Source organism: Prionailurus bengalensis, chromosome C1 (genome assembly GCF_016509475.1).
Source record: "Prionailurus bengalensis isolate Pbe53 chromosome C1, Fcat_Pben_1.1_paternal_pri, whole genome shotgun sequence".
NCBI lineage: Eukaryota > Metazoa > Chordata > Mammalia > Carnivora > Felidae > Prionailurus > Prionailurus bengalensis.
The window spans coordinates 219,974,010-219,996,812 of NC_057345.1; the positions used below are offsets into that span (position 1 = coordinate 219,974,010).

A 22,803-nucleotide genomic window follows, 5' to 3' on the forward strand; every position below is an offset into this window, starting at 1 on the left:
CCCTGCGGCCGACGTCAGCCACTCGTGTCCACCTGGCAGGTGGAGGGAGCGGGGTGCGCAGGGGCCCGCCGAGTCCACCTCCTGCTGTGCCGGGGCCTCGCGGGGCGGGGGGTGGGGGGCTGCAGGAGAGTCTAGAGGCCGTGGTGGGGGCAGGGGAGGCTGACAGTGGGGGCACCGGGGCCTCCTAGCCCTCCGGCCCCAGCCCCCAGCTTTGGTCTTTTGGGCCCCGGAGCCCAAGGTAGAAGCTTCTGCCGCGTGGGAGGATGGCCCCTGGCCTGTGCGCCCAATGGAACCCCAGCCCCAGGGGGAGGGCAGGCGGCCGGGGTCCAGGTGGCCTGGAGGGTGAGAGCCCAGGGACGAGGGCAGCTCACACAGGTTCTAATTCCAGCCTTAGGGTGGGTCACCTCACCTCATCTGTGAAATGGGCTCCTCACGTGGTTGGGCAGCAGACCCAGAGAGCAGGGACTTGGCCCCTCCTGCCCGGGGCCCCATCACCGGCGGGGTCTCTGCAGGGGCCACGTTGGCCCTGGGAAGCTCTTCCAAGAGCTCCGACGAGGGTTGGCTGGTGTCCTGGGGCCGCTGGGCCAGTCGCCAGCCACCGACAGCCATCAGTAGCTGGCAGGCTGGAGGCAGTGTGAGGCCGGCTGGCCCAGGTCAGGGGCTGACGAGAGGGGATTTGGGCGCTGACGTCAGGAGATGAGCTTTGCTGGCTCCGCCCGGGGGCAGCTGTCCCTCCAACGCCAAGGGAGGACGGCGGGGGGCACGCTGGCAGGCAGAGGCCTGGTGACTGCTGGGCAGAGTCCCCACCCCAGGGTGACACACACATGAGTCAGGGGGACACGCAGTCCCTGCCCAGAGGGCAGGTGCCCGGCAAGGCCCAGAATTCTGCGTGTCTTCCCAGGGGACGTTGCCGAGGCCTGGGTCTCCCTCAGAGCCTTCCACAAGCACCCAGAATGTGTCCGTTTGGACATTCCCACGCTATCTCATTTTTATCTTTCCAAAGCATTTTCTCATCTCTTGCCTCAGTTTACCTCCTGTAGCTCCTTGAAGGTGGGTCCAAGGTGGGTGCAATTACTCTGTCCCTCAGTCATGCTGATGGTAATCCTAACAGGTACCACGTGTGCCCTGTGACAGATATACGCGGTCAGAGATAGTCCCCGGGAGGTGGGAATCACCCCTAGGCTACCGAGGAGGAGACGGAGGCTGTGGGTCACCCGAGGCCACACAGCCCGTGCACAAGAGCTAGGGTTTGGACTCACACTACCTGCTGTAAGGCCCGAGTCCAATCTCCTATGCCCTTGCGTAGAGACCCCCTAGTGACCAGAGATCAGGTGCTTTGACCCGTCACCCCATCTGACTGAGGAGGGACCCAACCCAGGGGCCAAATTGTCCATTTGGGGTCAGTGAGGCCGCCTGCAGGGTCAGGGCGAGACCCAGCTTCTGGAGCCTGAGCCACCTCCCGCAGTCCTGTGTCCAGTCCGGGTGCCGGGCGGGCTCCAGGGGGCGGGGTGGGGAGGAGGGGGCCGCCGAGAGCCAGGCCTGGCAGGGGCACGTGGGGGCCCGGGGTGTCGCCCCCCGCCCCTTGCTCCTCCCACCCGTGAGGGAACATCCCTGCACCCACTGAGGGGCGAGGGGGGCCCCAGCAGGCAAAGAGCTCGGCCGCCCTGACCCCCCTGCCTGTCTCTCTTCCTCCAGAGAAGTGGATGGCGCTCCCAGACTTCCCCGACTACCACAAGTGGGGCTTCTCCCTGACGGCACTCAACAATACCGTCTATGTCACAGGTGGGCAGGCACGGCTCCCGGCAGGTGTCGCTGGTGGGGGTGATGCCAGTGAGAAGCAGCCCTCCCCTCCCCCCGCGGGGCCCCCGGCCGTCCGGTCAACACTCCCGCAGACACTCCCGCGACGTGAACACGAAGAGATTTAAAATCCACGGGCCATGGGTGCGAAGAACCGTTCCGTGTTCTGCCGGACGGAGACCCAGGGAGGCTTTGCTAGGAAGGAGCTGTGTGATGGGCAGGAGGGTCACTCTGTTCTTGTCCGTCTTAGAAGTTGGGGGCCCGTCTAAAAGTTGGTTGGGGAGGGGCGCCTAGATGGCTCAGTCGGCGAAGCGCCCGACTTCGGCTCAGGTCACGGTCTCGCGGTTCGTGGGTTCGAGCCCCGCGTTGACAGCTCAGAGCCTGGAGCCTGCTTTGGATTCTGTCTCCCTCTCTCTCTGCCCCTCCCCTGTTCACGCTCTGTCTCTCTGTCTCTCAAAAATAAATAAACACTAAAAAAAATCTATTTTAATTTGGTTGGGGAAACAGCTTTCACGGCTGAAGGTCTGAAACCACTGATCTCGTCTCCCCTACTTACGGGGCCTGGAGCAATCCGTCCAAGTCACACAGCTGGACTGCGCCACCCCCCGTCCCGCCCCATGCCCAGGCCCCTCGTGGGGAGGACACCGGACCCTTGGTAGCCAGCACCCACTGGCCTGGGGACCCCAGGCTGGCGGGCGCCTGACCCCCTCAGAGCTCTCTCCTGCAGGTGGCTCCCGGGGCACCAAGACAGACACCTGGTCAACCACCCAGGCCTGGTGCTTCCCTCTGAAGGAGGCAGCCTGGAAGCCAGTGACACCCATGCTGAAGGCCCGCACGAACCACGCCAGTGTGGCGCTCAACGGGGAGATCTATGCCATCGGCGGTAAGGCCTCCCTCTCCGTCCTCCCCGGGGCCACCTCCTGCTCCGTGAAGTCCCTGGGGTGACGAGACCCATAGTGGTCCTCCCGCCTTGGCTGTCACCTTTGATTCCACCACGCCCCCAGCCTGAGCACTGAGGCCCGCCTCGTCCCTCCTACCCTCCAGAGCTGTGACAAGGAGTCACCCCAGGGACCCTTACAGGTAGATAAATATTGGAAAAGACAAAGACTGTGGCCGAGAGCAAGAGTGTCCCAAGGCCTCTGTAGGTGACAAAGCGGTCCTGAGGCCCCTCCTAAGTGCCCCGCCTGTCCTGGCCCAGCAGCCAGGCCCCAGAGCAGAGGGCCCACACAGTTCCTGAGCCCGGGGCAGGCGGGGGCAAATAGGAGTGGCCTCGCCCCCTCCCCGCCCCCCCCCCCCCCCCCCCCCGTGCAGTCTGGAGTCGAGGGTCCCTGGGTCCAGGTGCCCACGCCGCTTGACGGTATGGCCCGGGGCAAGTGTCCTCGCCCCTCGGAGCCTCGGTTCCCTCTCTGTGAAATGGGGTAAGTCACCCGCCTCGCGAGGCCAAGCCCTTCCCCTCCCGGGATGCTCCCCGCCGCCTCCGAGAAGCCCCCAGGCCTGCATTTTCGGGAACTTTCCCTTGCCCCTCGCCTCTTGCGGCCCTGACCCCCTCCCGGCCCGACAGGGACCACTCTGGACGTGGTGGAGGTGGAGAGCTACGACCCTTACACAGACACCTGGACGCCCATCAGCCCGGCCCTCAAGTACGTCAGCAACTTCTCCGCGGCCGGCTGCCAGGGCAGGCTGTACCTGGTGGGCTCCAGCGCCTGCAAATATAACGCCCTGGCCCTGCAGTGTTACAACCCTGTCACAGGTAGGGGGCACGGGACCCAGGCGCCCGGCCACGCCGGGACACTCCTTGCGTGGCTGTGGGTGGGGGGTGGGGCGAGCGGCAGGGGACATAGGCAGGCAGCCACAGGCCCCCCTGCAGGCCACAGTCCCATCTCGGCGAGCCAGAGGGCGGGGACCCCGGGGACGGCGGGGCCAGGGGCGCAGGGAGCAGGCAGCCAGAGGCCTCTAACAAACGGTCACAGCCCCACCAAGGGGTGGGTGTGACAGCGGAGGAAGGCGGGGGCCCCGGGGGGGGGTCAGGGAACCGAGGGGGTGGGTAGCCCGCACGGAGACACCGCCCCGTGCCAGTCGAGAGGCTTGGGGGCGGGGGGCTAGGTGGTGGGGAGCCCATCTCCAGGCCCTGGATGCTGCCCGGCCGCTGCGTCTGCCCGGAGCTGGCCTCATGGGCCAGGAGCGGTGGCCCGGACCCACAAGTCCTGGCGGCGCCCGCTTGGGCTCTGGACTCCGTGCCAGGGTTTGGGCCCCAGCTGGGCTCCCTCTGGCTCGGTGGTCTTCCTGGCCCTGGCTCTCACCCTCCGTTCTGTCCTCTGGGTGGTGGAGATGATAATAGGACCCGTTTTGTAGGGTGAGTGTGAGGAGGATCCCAGGGTCAGGTGGGACCCCCAGACTCGGCCGACCGGGTGGGAAAGAGGCAGAGGCCCCGGGGCCCAGGCGGGATGGTGGGGGGTGGGGGCGGCAGCCAGGCCAAGGCCTCCGAAAGCCCTCGAGCCCCTCCTGCGGACCTGAGGACAAAACTCTGCGGAGCCCCGCCCCCAGAGGGAGAGCGGGGCTCCGGAAGGAGAGGGCAGCGGGGTCCACGCCCCGCAGGAGGTCTCCGGGACCCGGGGAGCGGCCGCCCTGGTGAAAGTGGGCTTGGTGCCGTGTCCCTGCAGACTCGTGGAGCGTGATCGCCTCGCCCTTCCTCCCCAAGTACCTGTCCTCGCCCCGCTGCGCCGCACTGCAGGGGACTCTCTACCTGGTCGGTGACAACACCAAGAAGGTCTACATGTACGACCCCGGGGCCAACCTGTGGCAGAAGGTGGGCCTCAGCCTCACCTCCCAGGGCAACACCCCACCCCCCAAGACTCTCGACACCATGAGAGCGGGCCTGGGGACGGTGGGGCTGGGGGGTGTCACCACGGGGGGCTGACCGTGAAGGGAGGTAAGGGGCCCGGATTCCGGGACAGGAAAGCCCAGGACCGGGGGCTCCCGGTCACCATGGGTGCTCCGTCCCCAGCACGGGGTGGTCTGTTCTTCTCGGGGAGCCAATCCAGGCTCAGCCAGAGGTGCTTCAGGGACGGCCGTGGCTGTCCTGGTGCGGGCCAGGCCCGGGAGGGAGGGCGTCCCCCACCCACGGGGGTGCAGGGACGGGGATCCCTTGGCTGCGGCTAAGCTGGGAACAGCCAGCTCCTCGGTGCCCCGCTTCCCTCCTTGCTGCCCCCTCCTCTTCTGCCTCGGGGCCCAGGGAGAGAGCAGCTGCTGGGCATCTCAAGCCCCGGCCTTTCTCTGTGTTCTTTCTGGAGAAAGAGGAGGGGCGGTGCCCAGAGCCATGGCGGCCTCAGCCCCAGCAGGACACCCTAGGCCCACCGCACCTGCCTTGAGGTCCTTGATCCCCGGAGGCCCGAGGAGGTGGCACGGCCTCCTGCGGCCACCTCAGGAGGGTTGGGCGGGCCGGCCGGGTGACAGCAGGGCCCCTGCCCTCCTGCTGCCCGCAGCTGTCCCCTGGCATCAGAGCTCAGCTGACCGGAGGCCCCCATTACAGTGCAAAACAGGTGCAGGGTGGGCCCTGCCAGGCAGGCGCTTTCTTTCTGGGGCCTCCCAGCTGGGTCACGGCCCAGGCCACCGATCTGGGGGCATCCCGGCCACGAAGGGCTCTGCCTCTCCCTGTCCCGGCCCGGGGTGGCTGCCCATCGTCCTCGTGTGGAGGCCACAGATGGGCCTTTTCCCTCCCGCCCACCCTGGGCTCCTCCACAAGGGCCCTCGTCTCTCTGGCCTCACGAGCCCTGTCCAGGGCACCCCTGGGGCCCCACCCACCCGTCGCCTCCAAGAGAGCAGCCATGAATCAGAGGCCCGGCCCAGAACGTGCTGGGAGGCAGCTCCCAGGGTCTCTAACACCCTGACTTCAGATATGAGTGACTTTGGGCCTAGGTGACCAAGGGGCCCGGGGACATCATCCTGGGCGATGTGGGCCGGAGAGAGAGCACGGGCGGGGCAGTCTGAGGGTCCCGGGGGGAGTTACAGGGAGTCTGGGTGAGGTCCCAGGTAGCAGGTGTGCCGGTGTCCTGGACAGGGTGGTGGCCGTCCTCCCTGCGTGTCCCCCGTGTCCCGCCCCAAGGGCACTCTGGCCACCATCCCCGCCCGCCCGCCCACCCGCTGGGCACTGACCGCTGCCCACCCACAGGTGCAGTCCCTGCACAGCCTGCACGAGAACGGTGCGTTGGTGCCGCTGGGTGACACGCTGTATGTGACGGGGGGCCGCTGGCAGGGTGTGGATGGCGACTACCACGTGGAGATGGAGGTCTACGACCGCGGGCGGGACACCTGGACCCACCACGGCGCCCTGCCCCGCCTCTGGCTCTACCACGGGGCCTCCACCGTCTTCCTGGACGTGTCCAAGTGGACCCAGCCCTTCAGCCCCACCCAGGAGCACTGAGCAGCTCTGGGTCGGACGGGGGGTGGGGGTGGGGGTGGCGGCTGAGCCACCCACCCAGGGGACAGCCCCCCTTCGCGTGCTGCCTGTCTGTTCAGCTGGTGCTGCCGGGCCCCCCAGGGCTCGGGCCACCAGGGACATCAGAGGACACCGCAGCCGCCACCCCGGCTCTGAGCTGACCAGCGGCAGGGCTTTGGACTCTGGCTGCCCGCACGGAGGCGAGAAGCGGCCGTCCTGCCCACGGGGCGTCTGAGGCCTCAAAGGAGCCGAGGGGCCCAGGGAAGCACAGGGAGGGCCCCCGCGCTCTCCAAATGCTGCCGCCCCCAGCCGTGTGTCCGGCCGTGGCTTCTGGAAGCCGCATCACAGAGCGAAGGATCCCGGGGCGGGGTCTACGCCAGGCGTCTGTGGGCCTGCCGCCGCCTGGCCCGCAGCTGTGTGACCGCAGCCGGCAGCTGCCCGTCTCTGGGCCTCAGGCTCAGCATCCGTGGGGCACCGAGAAGGGAGGAGGCCGGGCATGGGGCCCGGGAGAGAGGGTCCTCTGCCAGTGTCAGGGTCTGCCCCAGGGCGCCTTGGGTCTGACCGGGGTCCCACGCAGAACTGGTTCAAGCCTCCCTGCTCCTTCCCACTGGTCCTTAACAAGGTATCGCACTGAAGGAGTCTCACCGGGTGCTCAGTGGCCCTCCCCCTTGGTCACAAGCTTCATCAAGGGACCCAGGACTACAAGTCGGGGTCCTAGGTCCAGCCTGGCTCCAGCCCTGGCACTGACTGTCTGAGGTCTGGGGAGCCCACACCTCCCTCTGGACCTGGGTTTTCTCTTCTTTTAAATTAAAAAAAATTTTTTTTTTCATTTATTTTTGAGAGAGAGAGAGACAGAGTACAAGTATGGGAGGGGCAGAGAGAGAGGGAGACGTAGAATCTGAGGCAGGATTCAGGCTCTGAGCTGTCAGCCCGGAGCCCGACGTGGGGCTCGAACTCATGAACCACGAGATCGTGACCTGAGCTGAAGTTGGACGCTTCACCGACGGAGCCCCCCAGGCGCCCCCTGGGTTTCCTCTTCTTTGAAACCCACTGGGGACGAGAGGGGCCTCTGACATCCCTGGGTTCTGAGGAAGGAATCCCTGGGTCCCTCCACGTCCACTTTGCTCCCAGACCTGGTCTCTCATGCCCACTTCTCGTGGGAGGATTGAATGTGTCTCCCAGGGCTTAGGCGGAGCTCCACCAGCTCACCGGGTGTCCTCAGAGCTGGGGGTCCTGCTCCTTCGGAGCGGATGCAAATGAAGACGAAGGTTCTGGCACCCTGGAGTCTCTCCACACGAAAATCTTCTGAAATGTTTTCTGAACAGTTATTGAAGACAACCACGCACTCTTTCAAAACAAAGACTCAACATGTCAAATGGACTTCTTTTTTTTTTAAATCACAATTAGGTAGTCGGAAGGCGGTATCTTAGAATAAGGCCCGCTTCTGCTCCCGCACACCTCATGGCGATGCGGGGAGGCACCTGGGGTGGGGGCGCACATCCCACTCCAGGGCCCGGTCCTCGGCCCGCTGGTGCCAGACCGCCCCTCATCTGATCAGCTGCGCTGCCCCTACACGGAGCACCTGGGTCAGGCCCATCGTGTCCTTCAGGGTCACAGGAGGAAACAGATGACTCTTGGAATCGAGTAATGGGGGACGTTTTCACAAAGGGTTACTTCCAAGGCGTAGGCAGGCTGGAGAGGCTCCCAGCGGGGGGGTCCAGCAACAGTGGGGAGCTGTCACCTGCCCTCTCCCCCCGGGGACGTGGGAAGGAGCAGCCACAACCTCCAGCTGGAGGGAGGGAGGTGCCAAGGGTCTGGGGCCTTTGCTAAAGGAACGCAACCTGTACCACTGTCCCTTGTGGCCCAGAGGGGACCAAGTGGCAGGACAGATACCCCGACCTCACTCTCTTTCCTGCCTCCCGGACTCCTGCCGGTGCCTCCCACTGGCCAGATCCAACCAGAATCAGAGGGAAAACGGGCCACTGGCAGAGAGCAGATGGAGACAGGGCACCAGGATGGGCAAACGGATTTGCCTCACAGGAACTGAACACTCAAGGGATCCTCACGGGAGACAGACACTAACATACATTCGCACGAGGAACGTCTGCAGAGCAACCCAAGCCATCTTCTTCTCTTCCTTGGAAAACAAGGACACATCGGTTTGGGGGCCAGTATGGACTTCCAGAAAGGAGAACGGATAACCTTGGGACATGTGCAAAAGCCCACCAAACTCTCAGGCCCACAGGAGTGAGAGCACCTGTCCTGCCCCAAAGAGCTCACGTCTGCCGGGCGGGTGCACACTTGTCTTTCTCACAGACGGTGTTGGGTAAACTGAGACTCCTCAGCAGCCCTGAGACTTTGGTGACCAAAGAGTGCTACACAGTGCCCTCTGTGGCCACCAACCCAGGCTCAACTCCCTTTGGTTCCCAGATGAGCCAGGGTCCATGGACGCTTCTCACCACTTCTGCTGGACTTGGGTTTTCCAGTATCTCGCAGACAAGACCCTCCTGTTATTGAGCCTCTTTCCTGTACCAGGCAGGGACGGTGACTGTTGGAATCAAGCAGTTGACAGTCCCATGTAAATATCTGTAATAAATGAAGTGATCCAATGACACCTCACTGTGGTCAATTCAGACCTCTACTCCCATTGGTCGACCAGTTGGCCCGGTGGAAAGTATGAATTTTGACCAGGAATCTGTGACTTAAGAAGGGGTGGTCACAGGGGCGCCTGGGTGGCTCAGTCGGTTGAACGTCCGACTTCAGCTCAGGTCATGACCTCTCGGTCCGTGAGTTTGAGGCCCGCGTCCGCCTCTGTGCTCACAGCTTGGAGCCTGGGGCCTGTTTCGGATTCTGTGCCTCCCTCTCTCTCTGCCCCTCCCCCGTTGATGCTCTGTCTCTCTCTGTCTCAAAAATAAATAAACGATAAAAAAAATTAAAAAAAAAAAAAAAAAGAAGGGGTGGTCACAGCCACACAAAAGGTAAGGCCGTCCGCTCCTCCGGGGCCATGTCCTTCATCTTCGGTCCCCAGTGCCACTCAGCCGGAAGTGTGGCTACTGTTGCTGCGTGCAGGTGATTCCCCCAGGCCCCTGGATCACGCACACGGGAGGGTGGCCAGGCACGACGTCGATTAATTGCAGGAGGAAGTGGGCTGCAAACAGAACCTCCCTGCTTGGAATAAACACCCCAGGAGCCAGTGTCACTTCCCCAAAGCTAATCGGCTGTCCCAGGGCTCTTCAGGGCCAGCAGCTGGGGTTATTTGGATCGCAACCACACGAATGTAATTCTTCTCACAATGGCAAGACAGAGCCACCAACATGTACCCTCTTACATTAAACTCGAAGGTGAGCTAGGCTGATTTTTTAAGTTAATCAATCGAAAACATGGAAACGATGAGCAGAAAATACACCAAGAAACCCTCCGTGAGAAAGACCAGACCTTCCCTTGCCAGACCTAGGCGGCCCACGGACCTGTCCAGGATTGCACGGCTTACCCCCAGCACTTGACCCGGGCCCGGCATGTAGCGGGGAACTGAGCAAATGTTCACTGAATGAGCCGCTGACCCCAGGTCGTGAAGGTTAGACCTGGACGAGTGACCTTGGGCCAGTCCCAAGATCTCAGCCTCAGTTTCCTCATCTGTGCAATGGGGGTAATCACACGATTCGAGAATTAGATGATGTCATGTGTTTGGAAGGTTCCAGTAAACAGCAAAGGTCGCCTTCCTGGACATTGGGAGGCCACACAACAAGTTGACTCCAGGCTCCCACTGTTTTCGGGGGCAAAGGGAGCTTTTATTCCCATGACTTCATCGGCAAAGGCCCTTCCTTTGGAGGAAAAGAGAAGAGTGAGAACAGCTTGACTGCAGCAGGCTGATGGGAAGCCAGGGCTGAGGCCGTGACATGAGGGCCCAAGAATGAGGATTAGGTTTCAGCCAGGCCTGAGGGCGCACGGGGGAGGCCACCTCGGGCTCCGTCTGGGCCCCCTTCTGTGCCCACTCATTCAGTACTTCCATCCTGAGACCCATTGCCTCAGCCCCAGATGCTGCCCCGGCTCTGAACCCCCGGGCTGCTGCCGCGGGGGGGAGGGGGGGCTGGGGGACAAGCTGTCTGGTGCCACCGGAACCTGTTTCTGGTGCTCCTTGACCTGGGGGAGTCCTTGCTGAGGCCTGCCCTCCTCTGAGCGGATTTCACTCCCGAAATGTGACCCCCAGAAACAGACAGGGAGCCCCATCTGCAGGCCCCACGCTCTGCGCTCCCCCACCCCAGGGCCAGGCTGTGTCGTCACCTTGGGACGGTGTCACGGGAGCCTGCACCAGCACCAGAACCGATTTGATTTGGGCCCTCCGGCAGGGCCCATGACATCACTAGGATTGTTCACTGTTTGGGAAAATAACTGGGTTTCACATGGCAGCTGTCCTCCAAGCTGTCCTCCAAGCCCTCAGGCGGGCTGGGGCTCTCCACTGGGAGGTGGAAATGAAGTCACGCAAACATCTTAGGGACCCCACGCCCCCAACTGGATCCCTCCATTCCCAGGGGTCCCCGGCACTGTGAAAGGTACGCAGCCAGAGCCTCGCCTTCCGTGGCGTCAGGCGGGCCAAATGGCACCCGGCCCTGACAGCAGTATGCCTCACGTCCCTGCGGATGGGATCCAGGCCAGCAACCAGCAGTGGGGAGCCCAAGCAGCCCGGCCTCCATGCTGAGGCCACCTTCCTCCTGGCCTTGGCTTTGTCTGCTCATCCCTCACGTGTGAGTGGGATCCCAGACAAAGGCTCGGGGGCAGCGGCCACTATGCCCGCTCTACAGAACCAGCAAACTGAGTCTCAGAGGGATGAGTGCCTAAAGGCCCCATATGTGCCTCTTCCAAAGCCACATGTGACCTTTGCTCCAGGTGGCCAAGCAAGAACCAGATTTGCTGAGCAGACCCACTGCCGGGTCTGTCCTGTGCTCCCATCATGCTCTGCCACATGACAAGGCTTGGAGCCTCCGTCTTCACGCAGGTCTGAGGACAGCCCCCCGTGACGTGGTGCTGATGGCCCAGGCCAGGGACCCTCACCACCGAGGCAGCCTGGGAGACAAGCAGGCTTCCCTCACGGCCCCACACGGCACCCACTGTGACCTCAGCTCACCCTAGAGCAGCCCCAAGGGCATGTGTCCCTTAATCCCAGCTCGCAGGCAGGGAAACTGGAAGGAAACTCCAAGAAGCTCCAGGACAGACCAGCCACCCGCCGGGGGGGGGCAAGCCAGGGCTTGAACGTGGCCTCCAAGAGGTGTCTCTTTCCTCCCACCGCGCAGGGCTGCCCCCCACAGCATTCTACCCACCACCCAAGTGGGGAGTGCTCCCTGGGTTCAAGAGTGGCCAGCCACGTGCGTTTCCCTGGCCTTCCCTCACAGCCAGACCCCGGGGGGCAATCCCCACCTGTGCTACCTGGTTGTCTCAGGGAAAAGACAGGGCCACGCGTTCATCCATGACCCGCAAGCTCATCACGTAGCTCCAATTTCTCTCCATCCAGAATAGGAAGGATCGTAATGGACAAAATCTGTGGCTGTGAAGGTGTGAGCACGCCCAGGGGGCGAGAGGGCCCGGCCCCACCCCCAAGCCCAGGCTGTGTGTCCCTGGGCAGGCCCCTCACCTCTCCGGGCTAGTCAGTGCGGCCCATGAAAAATGGATGAGGTGCTGGGTGTGGGCGTGCTTTTTCAGAAACATGAAATTACTGTTCACGGGCTGCACCTCCTGGAGCCAGGAGACTGCAGGTTTCGGCAAAGAGAACACGCCCCACGCTTGGCGTCCAGTGGTCCCAGATAAAGCCCGCCCCCCCCCCCCCAGAAATGAAAATGATCAAGATTTTAGTAGTGGACTCCGAGGCCCGTGTCCCAGCACAGACAAGCACGTCATTACAAAGTTCTGCACACCCAGCTTCTTAACAGACTTTCCTCGTGGGACCAGAAATGAGAACCCACCCGAGAAATGCTTAATCCTTTGAAGGCTTTGTAATAGCCTCCACTGATTCGGGAGCGAATGTCCTCGTTAGTGACAACACTGCTGAATGTCTGCAGAGGAAATAAGGCCGTATGTTTTGTTAAGTACCTATCATGCAAGCCACTATCTCTCAATTGTCTTCTGGGGCATCTGTAATTTCTATGGGAGTTTCCATTTTTCATTCTGCTGAGAAATTGTTTTTTTCAAGATTAAAGACAGAGCTTCTCTGTTGTAGTCTTGATTTGCCTCTGAAAGATATCCTCACAGAATAAGTCTATGGGACACCCTGACCCCCGGGGGACAAATTCTCAGGGTGAGGCAGGGTATTTTTTTGTTTAAACACTCTGACCCCCCCCAAAACACCCCAATTCTACCACCATATTCACATCCTACAGAAAAAGAGGCAGAATCACAGAACGATGAACACCGAATACCAGGCTTTTTCTAAAATCTGAAATATTTCCTGTGTTCCCCACTCCCCCCAGCCCCCCTACCCCTTCCCTGTCTGGTGTAGAAAACCAGCCACCGAAACAGGGCATGAGTGGGGGGCTCCTGATTTAGGATTACCCACGATCCCTCCCCCAGGCTAGGGAGCCACCGCCTGCCACACTCTGTGAAATAGGACAGGGTGAGGCTCAGAAGAGACGACCCTCGGTGGGGGCAGACCTTTGCAAGGTGCAATCGTTAGCTGTGTCTTCTCCCACTCGTGAACAAAGGACACTGTGTGCCCACCAGGTGCAGGCACTTCGGTGCTATTCCCATGCCCTTACCTGCCATGGGGAGACAGGAAGGCAATGGGCATGTAAGGGAACAAAGCAGCCCAGAGGGGATGAGGGAGCTGGCTCTTTCAGGGAGGAGCCTGGAGTTCAAGCCTGCAGGATCTGGAGCCCCATGCCAGCAGAGCCCTGTGCCTGGCACTGGAATCTAGCCCCCACACCTGGCTAGGTCACCAGAGGGCTCAGGCCTCCCAGCCTGGGTCTAGGTGCAACCATATCTGTGCAGGGTGGCTGCCCCAGGTTGTGGATTCCCCGCCCCTGCACCGGGATGGGGAAGGACAGCGCACTCTGAGTTTAGGGCATCCCAGCCATGGGCAGAAGGCAGCGCCAGAAGCGTAGGGTCCCCACCTGGGAAAGAGGCACTGGGTAGGGTCTTTGGGTGTCGTCCCCGCTCAGGTGTATTAAACCTATGTTGGCAAGGCCTGGACCTCACGGGGCGCCACCTGGAATAATGGGAATGGGATGCCTCGAGGTCCCCACAGACCATGCACGGAATAGACAGGGATGAAGGGATGCTCCCAGGCTCAGAGGAGGGAAGCGACCCGGCTCCCCGTAGAGAAAAGGCTGTCAAGACGACAGAGGGTCCAGGGCCAGAAGAAGGGACACCCAAGCCCCCCTGAGAAGAAGAGCTGGACAGCGCAAAGGAATGGCCCCGGGGCCTGGAGATGGAACGCAAACCCGCTCGACAGGAGGGGGCGCTCTGGCCAACGCGAGCGAGGCCTCCCCCTCCGCCTCGCCTCCCCGCGCCCCTGTTCGTTCCCGTGGTCCCCTCCTCGCACCTCCAACCCTATGCCGCGCCCCCGCCCGCACACCCTACTCTCTGTACGCACTCCCCCCCCCCCCCCCCCCCCCCCCCCGCTCCGCCGCGGTCCCTCCTCCCCTCTCCTCACCCCTTCTCTGCACCACCCTCCTCGGCTGCAGCGCCCCTTCCCCCGTTTCCCCCTGCTGCGCTCCCCCCACCTCCAGGGCAGCGCCCACCCCGTCCCCGCGCTGTGCGCGCGCGCACACAGGCACACGCACGCGCATAGGCACAGGCACACGCATTCGCACACAGGCACACGCGCGCGCGCAAGGCACACGCACCGCGCTCGCACACAGGCACGCGCGCGCGCACGGGCACGGGCACACGCACAGGCGCGGGCGCGCGCGCACACCCGCTACAGCGCGCGCCGGGCCCGGCAGGGGGCGCAGGGCCGTGACGCGCGAAGGGCGAGGCGGGGGATTCAAGCGCGTTATAAGGCGCGGAACGGGAGCGCGGTCCCCGAGACGCCGCGCTCCGAGCCCAGAGGGAGCCGCCGCCCGCATGGCCCCCGCCCGCCGCCCCGCCGGGGCCCGCCTGCTCCTCGTCTGTGCGGGCCTGCTGGCCGCCGCCGCGGGCTTCGTCTTCCCGGAGCCCGGAGAGCCCGCCGAGAGCCGCGCCCGCCAGGAGCCGCGGCCCGGGAACGAGCTGCCGGCGGAGAACCGCGCGGGGCCGCCCGCCCGCCCGCCGGTAAGACGCCGGACCCCCTCGGGCCTCGGTTTCCCCACCCGGAGCGCGCACGTCCCCGAGATCCCGGGGAGGGGTGGGGGCACCGAGGGCAGCGCGGCGTCGCGGGCGGAGACCGGGGCTGGCCCGGGCGTCCGCCTTCCTAACGTGCGGTGGAAGCGCGTGGCCGGCGGAGCTCCGGGAAGACGCGGGGAGTGTGGACGCGGCCCCTCCGCGCGGACCGGCTCCGGCAGGGCCAACCTTGGCTGGGACTTTGGGGGTAGTTCTGCGGCATTAAGGGCAAAATTCCACTGGCTCCGCGTGAACCGCCTTTTCCCCGGGGTGGGGGCAGAAGGAAGTTGGGAAGTGGGTAAAATGTAAATAACTTGACCGGCATGAAACTGGGAAGAACCTATTTGTGAAAGTGTGACCGCCGCTCCCGAATTTACTAGGCGCAGTTCTCTCAGAAAAACAACAAAGAAAGTGCTTCCCTTTCGGTCTGGGGAGCATGGCGGGGGTGGGGGCGGTGTGTGCAGGGCCCCTAATGACCTGCAGCTTCTGAGGGCAGCGCACAGTGCCCGGCCCCGAGGGCGGGGAGGAGGGGACTTCAGAGGAGCCCTCAGCGCTGGGCTTCAGCTCACACTTGGTGCCACCAAGGCCAAGGACACCGCCTCCAAAGAGGGTGGTGGTGGCAGCCAGCGGGAGGGCTCCCTGGGAGGAGCCTCCCCGAAGTGCTTCTCCCACCACTGGAAGTCAGGAAGGCCAACCCCACCCAGACCATGGGTCACTCTTTCTGGAGAAGGGTGGCCAGATGTCAGGATACAGTCACCTGGAAGCAAGAGGCCTGGGGGCTCCCAGGAGGGGTTCTGGCCTCGGACTCTGTTTGTGGAGCCCACACGGGACCAGAGGCTCCCCCACCTCCTTTCTGAGAGCCTCTCACAGCTGGGGACCCCAGTGGGACAGGACAGCTGCCTGCCACCCACCCACACTGCCATGGGCCGCCTCCCCCGGCCCCAGGGTGACTCGCCTCCACCTGTTTCTGCCCCCCCAAACCAAACTGGGGTCCGAGTACTGGCCCAGCTGGGAGGGTCAGCTTGGCGCACCCGTCCAGCCTCTGTGGAACCCTCTGGGCACGCGTTCCCGACAAAGGCAGAGCGAGGCCGTAAAGTGGAACCCGGTCCTGTGTCCACGGTGAGCAGCTAGTAGGATGGCACCTCGCCCGGCCCAGGAGGCCCTGGGCACTCTGAGCCCTTTCTCTGTCCAACCCCAGGCTCTTCTGGCACGGGGGGCCCCGTGTCCCCACCACTGCACACTAGCTCCCGAAGGAAGGCCCCAGGCCCTGCGGAGTGGCCAGGAGACCGCCAGCTCGGTCTCCGAGCTCTGAAACCCCGGCGTCCTCCCTTCAGCCACTGTTACTGGCTTGTGACCTCATCTAAGCCCTTGGGCCGATTTCCTTCCCGGCTGGTGGCCTCACCTGGGGCCAGACCACCTGAGGCCCACTGGCTGATGAGCCAAAGGCCTCTCCCTGAAAGGCACCTCCTGGGATTTTGCTCCGTGTCGGCACTGGTCAGAATGCAGCGTGCACAGGAATGGATGTTTCTAGAATCACCCCTGTCCTTGTTCTGGAGGTCCTGAGGAGGCTGAGTGGTGTCACTCCGCATTCATAACAGATCAGTGCTAGGCCGCCGGGCCTCCTAACCGTCCCGTTCTTGTGCTGTCAGCTGCCGTAACCCGTGTCCCTGGCACTCCAGTGGGGGCCGCACAGGCGGCCCTGGTGAGCACAGTGGCCTCCTCCGGAGCACTTTTGAGCTGGCGGGCTCCCAGGGAGCTCCTGTGGAGGGAAGCCGGAAGAGGTGGGCCAGCCAGGCCAGGATTCTCACCTGCTCGGTGGCCCACGCCCCCCGCCCCCCGCCCCCCACCCGCGGCCCAAGCCCTCTTCTCCACGGAGCCCAGGCTGCAGTGCGGCCTGGTCACCCTCCCTGTGTCGGGAGGGCGGGAAGCTCGGGCTGGGGGCTGCGCTGGCTTTGAGGACACCAGTGCTGACAAGGACCAGGCCCCGAGGGTGCGGAAGGCCCGTCCTGCGCACAGGGACGTCCTGAAAAGTGTCCTGTCTGCTCGGGGCGGGGGCGGCGCCCACTGCAGGAGGCAAACCAGCCTCACGGCTGGCTGTGTTCCAGGAGCCCCCCGCCGAGGGGACACACGGCATCGAGCCCAGGGATGCCTGGATGCTCTTCATCAGGCAGAGTGATAAAGGCGTCAATGGCAAGAGGGGAGGCAGAGGCAAGGCCAAGAAGCTGAAGGTGAGCACGGGAGCTCCAGCAGCGTGTGTGCACGTATGTGTGTCCTGGGGGAGTGTGTGTGTGTGTGTGTGTGTGTGTGTGTGTGTCTTGGGGGGGCACGTGGGGAAGCAGGGGGCCTCCACCTGCAAGGCCTTCCCTGCACCCCCAGCCCACCACCATCACCCCCTTGCCCCCACGGGCACACCCCGAGCAGTGCCAGCGAGGACAGACCCTCACCCTTGGCCTGGGGTCGGAGAGCACAGAAAGTGCCAAGCTGGGGCCCCAGGTGACCCGGAATTTGAGGCCTGTTGCTATCATTTTTCCTGCACCCCTGGAAAGCCAGGCAGCGCCCTCAGCGACCCCCTTTCTCTTCCATCTGTACCCTAGGGAGGGAGGCCCGGGCTGGCCTGAGACGGCCGTCCGGGAGGGTTGTAGTCAGGCTGGACTGACACACCCTCTGGTTCCCAACAGGTGGGGAGCCTGGGGGCCCTGGAGACTGCGGGGTTCCCTGTCTCATTCCTTTTAGCCCGAGACCTGGCACCTGCTCTTGATGTCTAGCTTACTAGACATGTCTCCTCACTGCTGAGGTTCCTTTTCAGCTTGGCTTCCCAGGGCCCCCGGGGCCCCCCGGTCCCCAGGGCCCCCCTGGCCCCATCATCCCACCTGAAGTGCTGCTGAAGGAGTTCCAGCTGCTGCTGAAAGGTAGGGGTGTGCCCATGTGGACACGCACCCTTGGCGTGAGTGGGGCCGGAGGAGGGTGTCCTGGAGGAGGTGGCTGGGCATGCCCGTGTGGGCCAGCCCTCGAGGAGGCCCCTGCTCTGTGACAGGGGGGCTTGGGTGAGGCTGAGGGTCGGGTTGGGGGTCTGGGAGGAGCGTGGTAAGGGGGAGGCTTCACAGGGGAAGGAGGACTTGGCCACTCGGGGATCAGCACCCTATCCCATCTGGGATTGGGGCCAGGGGACCCGTACCCCCAGAGTGGGGACCATCAGTGAGGGATCAGAGCTTCTTAACTTTGCAAAGTGCTCCTCTGATCACAAAGCAAACATGGGGATTTGAGACTCACCCCAGGCCCTGGACTGAGACCCCAGCTTCTTCCCCTTGATCACCTGTGTCCCTGCCTCTTTCCCTGGCAGGTCTCAGCTGCTGGTCAAGAGCCCCACGGGAGGCAGGGAGGATAGTGTCCTGGGCAGTCAGGGGGGTGGGGGGGTTGCCGCAGGCGGGGCAGCTGAGCTGTTATGTCCGGGGGACGGCCCTGCATTTGGGCAGCTGCTGAGTCCTATCTCCCAGTATCTTCCAGAGTTCACTTTATTATGACACCTATTAGGAGAGCCTTTCCTCCCCTTCAGCTCGCTATAAGCGGAGAAGACAGGAGTGGGCAGGGGGAGGCGTGGGCAGGATGGAGAAGTGAGGCCGCAGAAGCTGGGCGCTGGGTTCAGTGAGTCCGCCCCGAGCTATCCGGTAGCCAAAGTTCGAAGGGAAAACAGGAACAGCCGCGGGCTCGGGAAGCCACGTTTTCCAGGCCCTGCAGGCGGCGAGGGGGGTCTCCCGTGGATCCCGGAGCGCGGGCGCCGGCGCGTGGGGGCGCGTGCAGTCGGTAGTGGATCCGGGGCAAGGGTCAGGGACGCGGGCAGGTGGGCGGGCGGCGCGGCCACCGTTCGCTCTGTGCCAGGCGCGGTGCGGCAGCGGGAGCGCGCGGAGCCCGAGCCCTGCACGCGCGGCCCCGCGGCGGGCGCGGCCGCCCCGCGGGAGGACGAGGAGGCGGGGACGGGGGACGCGGGCGTGCTGGCCCTGCTGGCCGCGCCCCTGGCCCCGGGCCCGCGGGCGCCGCGCGTCGAGGCCGCCTTCCACGGCCGCCTGCGCCGGGACGCGTCGGTGGAGCGGCGCGCGCTGCACGAGCTGGGCGGCTACTACCTGGTGAGCCCGGGCCGGCGGGGGCGGGGACGGGGACGCGGGCGGGCGGGCCCGGGCTGACCTCCGTGCGCCCCGCAGCCCGACGCCGAGGGCGCCTTCCGCCGCGGCCCCGGCCTGAACCTGACCAGCGGCCAGTACACGGCGCCCGTGGCCGGCTTCTACGCGCTCGCCGCCACGCTGCACGCGGGTGAGGCTCCCGGCGGGCGGGGCGCGGGGGGTCGCCCCCGTGCGCTCGGAACCCCGCCGCCCGTGACCGCCCCCTCCCCCCCACCCCTGCAGCGCTCGCCGAGCAGCCCAGGCGGGGGCCGCCGCGCCCCCGGGACCGCCTGCGCCTGCTCATCTGCATCCAGTCCCGGTGCCAGCGCAACGCGTGAGTTGGGGTGGGAACTCCGACACTAAACCCGCCCCCCCCCCCCCCGTCTCCTCACCCCACCCTAGCGCTGCCCAGCTTGGAAAGACCCTGTCCGCCAGCGGCCAGCGCCGACGCACCAGCCGCCGGCGACCCTACGCCTCCTTCCCGATCTCCTCCTTCCCGATCTCGCAGTCAGCTCCAGGCTCCATCAGGCCATCCTTTTCCAGCAGCAGGGGGTGGGGGGGGCGGCGCACGGTACTTACCCCAACACTTCCCCAGCCTCCCCGCTCCCCTCACCTGCGCTGTCACCCGGAAGCCACAGCGCCCGTGCAACCCATCACCGCCCGTCTCTTCTGCCTGGGAACTTCCTTCTCGCCGTCCGCTCCCTGACGCGATCCCTCTTTCCGTGGCACCTGCACCCCGGAGGGCGAGGGGCAGCACCCTCTGTATCCCCAGCGCCCCCAGTGGACCCCAGGCACAGAGTGGGCGCGCGCACGCTCCACAGCAGTTGGGAGACAGAGTTCAGAACTTCCCAGTCCGCCATTGGAAACCTTCCATAGATTGGCCTGAACCCACTTTTTTGGCATCACTGCTGCCACCACCCCCCCCACTTCCAGCTGCACTGGCCTGTGTCCTCTTTGCAGCAGGGCCGGGACCTTTCAGCCCTGGCCTGGGCCCAGGCTTGACTTTCTGGGCACTCGCAGAGCCCCCTTGGCCCTGTGGAGACTGTCCCCCCTCCTCTGGAGGATCCAGTTTGGATGCCACCCTCCACCAGAAGACCTGGCCAGGACAGCTGTTACCACTGCACTGAGCTGGGCGGCTGTCGTTTGCTGGGGTGGTTGTGAGCACAGGAGGTTGGTGGGGCCCGGGGTGCGGGCTGACGGTCTTCCCATTTTGGCTGCAGCTCCCTGGAGGCTGTCATGGGCCTGGAGAGTAGCAGCGAGCTCTTCACCATCTCCGTAAACGGTGTTCTGTACCTGCAGGTGCGTGGGACAGGCTCGGGCACGGGGGGCAGGCACCACCTGGGCAAGGCTAGGTGGGTGCTCAGGATCCCTGGGAACAGTGCCCTCCGACTCCAGGCCTGGGAGAGATTGGGGCCACACCGGGGAGCTCACACGGGTTCGGGCAGAGCAAAGCCTCCCCCCGGCCCCGGGCACGGCCGCCGTCCTCAGCTGCCGCCCTGCTCCTCAGTCCGCTGTGTTCAGACCTCCCCGGCATCCCACAGAGGACTGGGGCTCCCTGTAGGGACAGGTGGCAGGAGGGAATGGAGGTCAGCTCTGTGCCCTCAGGCTGACACTGTAACAACCCTGGGCCTGTTGCAACCGTGGGAAGCAGACGTGACTTTACACAGGATCCTACGTGACAGTCTCTTCTGGCACTGTGGGGCCCTTGGCAAGTGACAAATTGATACGTGGGACTTAGTAAAAGAGAAAGAGTTGAAGTGCAGACGTGTGGAGTGACAGCTGACCCTTAAATAGCAGCATGCCAGGCCCCCCCCACCCCCAGCTCTTTACGTAAAGTACCTGCTTTGAGGTCACCAGAATGGAAAGTTTTTATTTAAGTGTAGGTGATGTACAGCGTTCCCACTGTTCACAAACACGGGAACGAAGGCACAGAAAGGTTACGTTGTTTGCTTAAGCTCCCACACAGTTGGGAGGCCAGAGCTGTGGTCGCTGTAAGGCGTCGAAGGGGGTCAGGTCCCAGGCAGTGCCGGGTGGCACGGGGTCCACCTGGGGTCCTCGGATGCAGACGGTTGGGGGAGTCCCCAGATTCTGCATTTGGGGGGCTGGCGGTCCCCAGGCTGGCTCTGACCCTCCCTGCAGATGGGGCAGTACGCCTCCGTCTTCCTGGACAACGCCAGCGGCTCCTCCCTCACCGTGCGCAGCGGCTCCCACTTCAGCGCGGTCCTCCTCGGCGTCTGAGCGGCCACACCGGGCCCTTCCTTGTGCCCGGCAAACAGAAGCGGGTCCGAACAATATCCGGGCCGGGCGGCCCCGGAGTGGCGGGGGGCCAGGCGCCGGAGGAAGCCCTTGGAACTGCCCGTGTGGGTCCTGCCGCTCAGCCCAGAGACGGCCCAACTCCAGCGGCCCAGGGAGGTGACGTGCACACTGGCACCAGGAGTGATTTCAGGAGGTCGTCTTTCAAGAGGAGGAGAGCCCCATCGGGCTGTTACTCGGCAAACGTTTCTATGGGGCTCAGCGCCCAGAAGCACTTGCTTTGTCTTGGGGGAGTTGGGTCCCAAATTCATTGTGACACTGTATCAGTGATGGACTGGGGCGGAGAGGCCAGCGGTCGGCGGGGGGTGGTCCTGTGAGGGGACACAGGTGTTTCTTCCCAGGTGCCGCTGAGGAAGTTACACGGCAGCCTGGGCCACGGTGGCTGCAGGGACCTGGTGCCACAGGGGGGCCGGGGGGGGGGGGCAGGCTAGTCTGACAAGGGTGTGTTCAGGCCCAGAGGGAAGAGGGCGGTGGCTGCAGTCACCTTACCATCCGGCAGGCTTCAGGACGGTGACCAGGTCTGACCGATCTCCCAGAACACACAGCTCGTGTCCCCTCTTGGGATCCCAACACCTCCCTCCTGCAGGAGGGATGGGGGGGGCCCGGGCGCAGTACACGCGAACCGGGCATTCGGTGCCCTTGGCAGGCCTGGTGCGATTCTCAGTAGGACTGGTACCCACCCTACCAGGAAGGGCCGGCTGCCATGGGTCCTGCCTCCCCTGGCTGTTTGATAAGGGCTGCTGCGGCCACACCCTCCTCTAGATTCCCCTTTGCATCCAGTGGGCATATTTTAGAGAAGCTTTTATCCTTGAAAAAACCACGGACCTCTTCCTTTTTCTCAACCTAAGTGTATTACACACCAGTTTGTTGAAGTATTTATTGTATGATCTTGCCGGGTGGAATGTATTTATGTAACTGACTTCGTGATGTGGTTCCAGTGCTAAGAACTCTTATTACAGGACTTATGCACAGTGACAAAAAGCGCAGACCTGAAAATAACCTTAAACATTTAGGCCAGGTCCACTCAGGACGGCTCTGGGACGGTGGCTCTCTGGGCACTGGGGGACTCGGGAGTTGCAGACTGGCTCCTGGTTGAGGATGCCGAGGGGATAAAAAGCGTTCTGTTTCACGCCTCTGGAAAGTCAGGGGTCCTTCTCTTCAGTGACACCCCACCGTATGGAGTCCCAGTCCCCGGCAAGGAGGCTGGCTCCACACTCTCCGGGGAAGGGTGTGCTCAGAACGTGGCGGGGGGTACTTGCAGGCCAGAAGGGGCGATAAAGCGCCTGCGCGTGCTGGGCGGGGCCGGCGCAAGTTACCAAACTGCTGCTTCTAAGGCAACGTGGTGGAAACTTACATCATCCTGAGGCAAACACTTAAGGGAGGCCCGAGAGCTGCTTTACTAAAACTCGGTTGCGGTGATCATGTGACCGGTTTTCCGGATCAATAAGGACTTGAGAAGTATTTTAGTTTCTTCCTGCAAGCAGACTGTGCATTTATTTATTTATTTACTTATTTATTATTTATTTTTTAACGTTTATTTGAGACAGAGACAGAGCATGAATGGGGGAGGGTCAGAGAGAGGGAGACACAGAATCCGAAACAGGCTCCAGGCTCTGAGCTGCCAGCACAGAGCCCGACGTGGAACTCGAACTCACAGACCGCGAGATCATGAGCTGAAGTCGGCCGCTCAACCGACTGAGCCACCCAGGTGCCTCCAGACTATGCATTTTTTAACATCTTCACCAGAAGGGTCCCCCTTTCAAATGTCCTCACAACTGACCTCAGCCCAGCACAGAGCCAACTGCACGCACATGCCTA

General features: G+C 63.6%; 2 protein-coding genes across 3 annotated transcripts in view; both read left to right on the top strand.

Annotated features, from left to right (window-relative positions):
• Positions 1 to 22,803, top strand: part of KLHL30 (kelch like family member 30) — a 29,872-nt gene that overhangs the window by 4,187 nt on the left and 2,882 nt on the right. Inside the window, exons 4-8 of one of the 2 annotated variants that reach the window (XR_006296967.1) lie at positions 1,696 to 1,782; positions 2,525 to 2,680; positions 3,359 to 3,547; positions 4,458 to 4,603; positions 5,966 to 6,766. Coding sequence is in view for 1 of the 2 variants with exons in the window: in XM_043578329.1 (XP_043434264.1) it covers positions 1,696 to 1,782; positions 2,525 to 2,680; positions 3,359 to 3,547; positions 4,458 to 4,603; positions 5,966 to 6,217 (830 nt within the window). In the remaining variant the exon portion in view is untranslated. Of the gene's footprint in view, positions 1 to 1,695; positions 1,783 to 2,524; positions 2,681 to 3,358; positions 3,548 to 4,457; positions 4,604 to 5,965; positions 7,066 to 22,803 lie in introns of those variants that run through there. The other variant, XM_043578329.1, reaches the window with a different exon arrangement.
• Positions 14,158 to 21,912, top strand: ERFE (erythroferrone). The gene is made up of 8 exons (XM_043578334.1): positions 14,158 to 14,470; positions 16,624 to 16,746; positions 17,325 to 17,427; positions 18,395 to 18,639; positions 18,715 to 18,823; positions 18,916 to 19,006; positions 19,893 to 19,971; positions 20,812 to 21,912. The coding sequence occupies exons 1-8, from the start codon at positions 14,285 to 14,287 to the stop codon at positions 20,908 to 20,910; spliced, it is 1,035 nt and encodes a 344-aa protein (XP_043434269.1). The 5' UTR covers positions 14,158 to 14,284; the 3' UTR covers positions 20,911 to 21,912.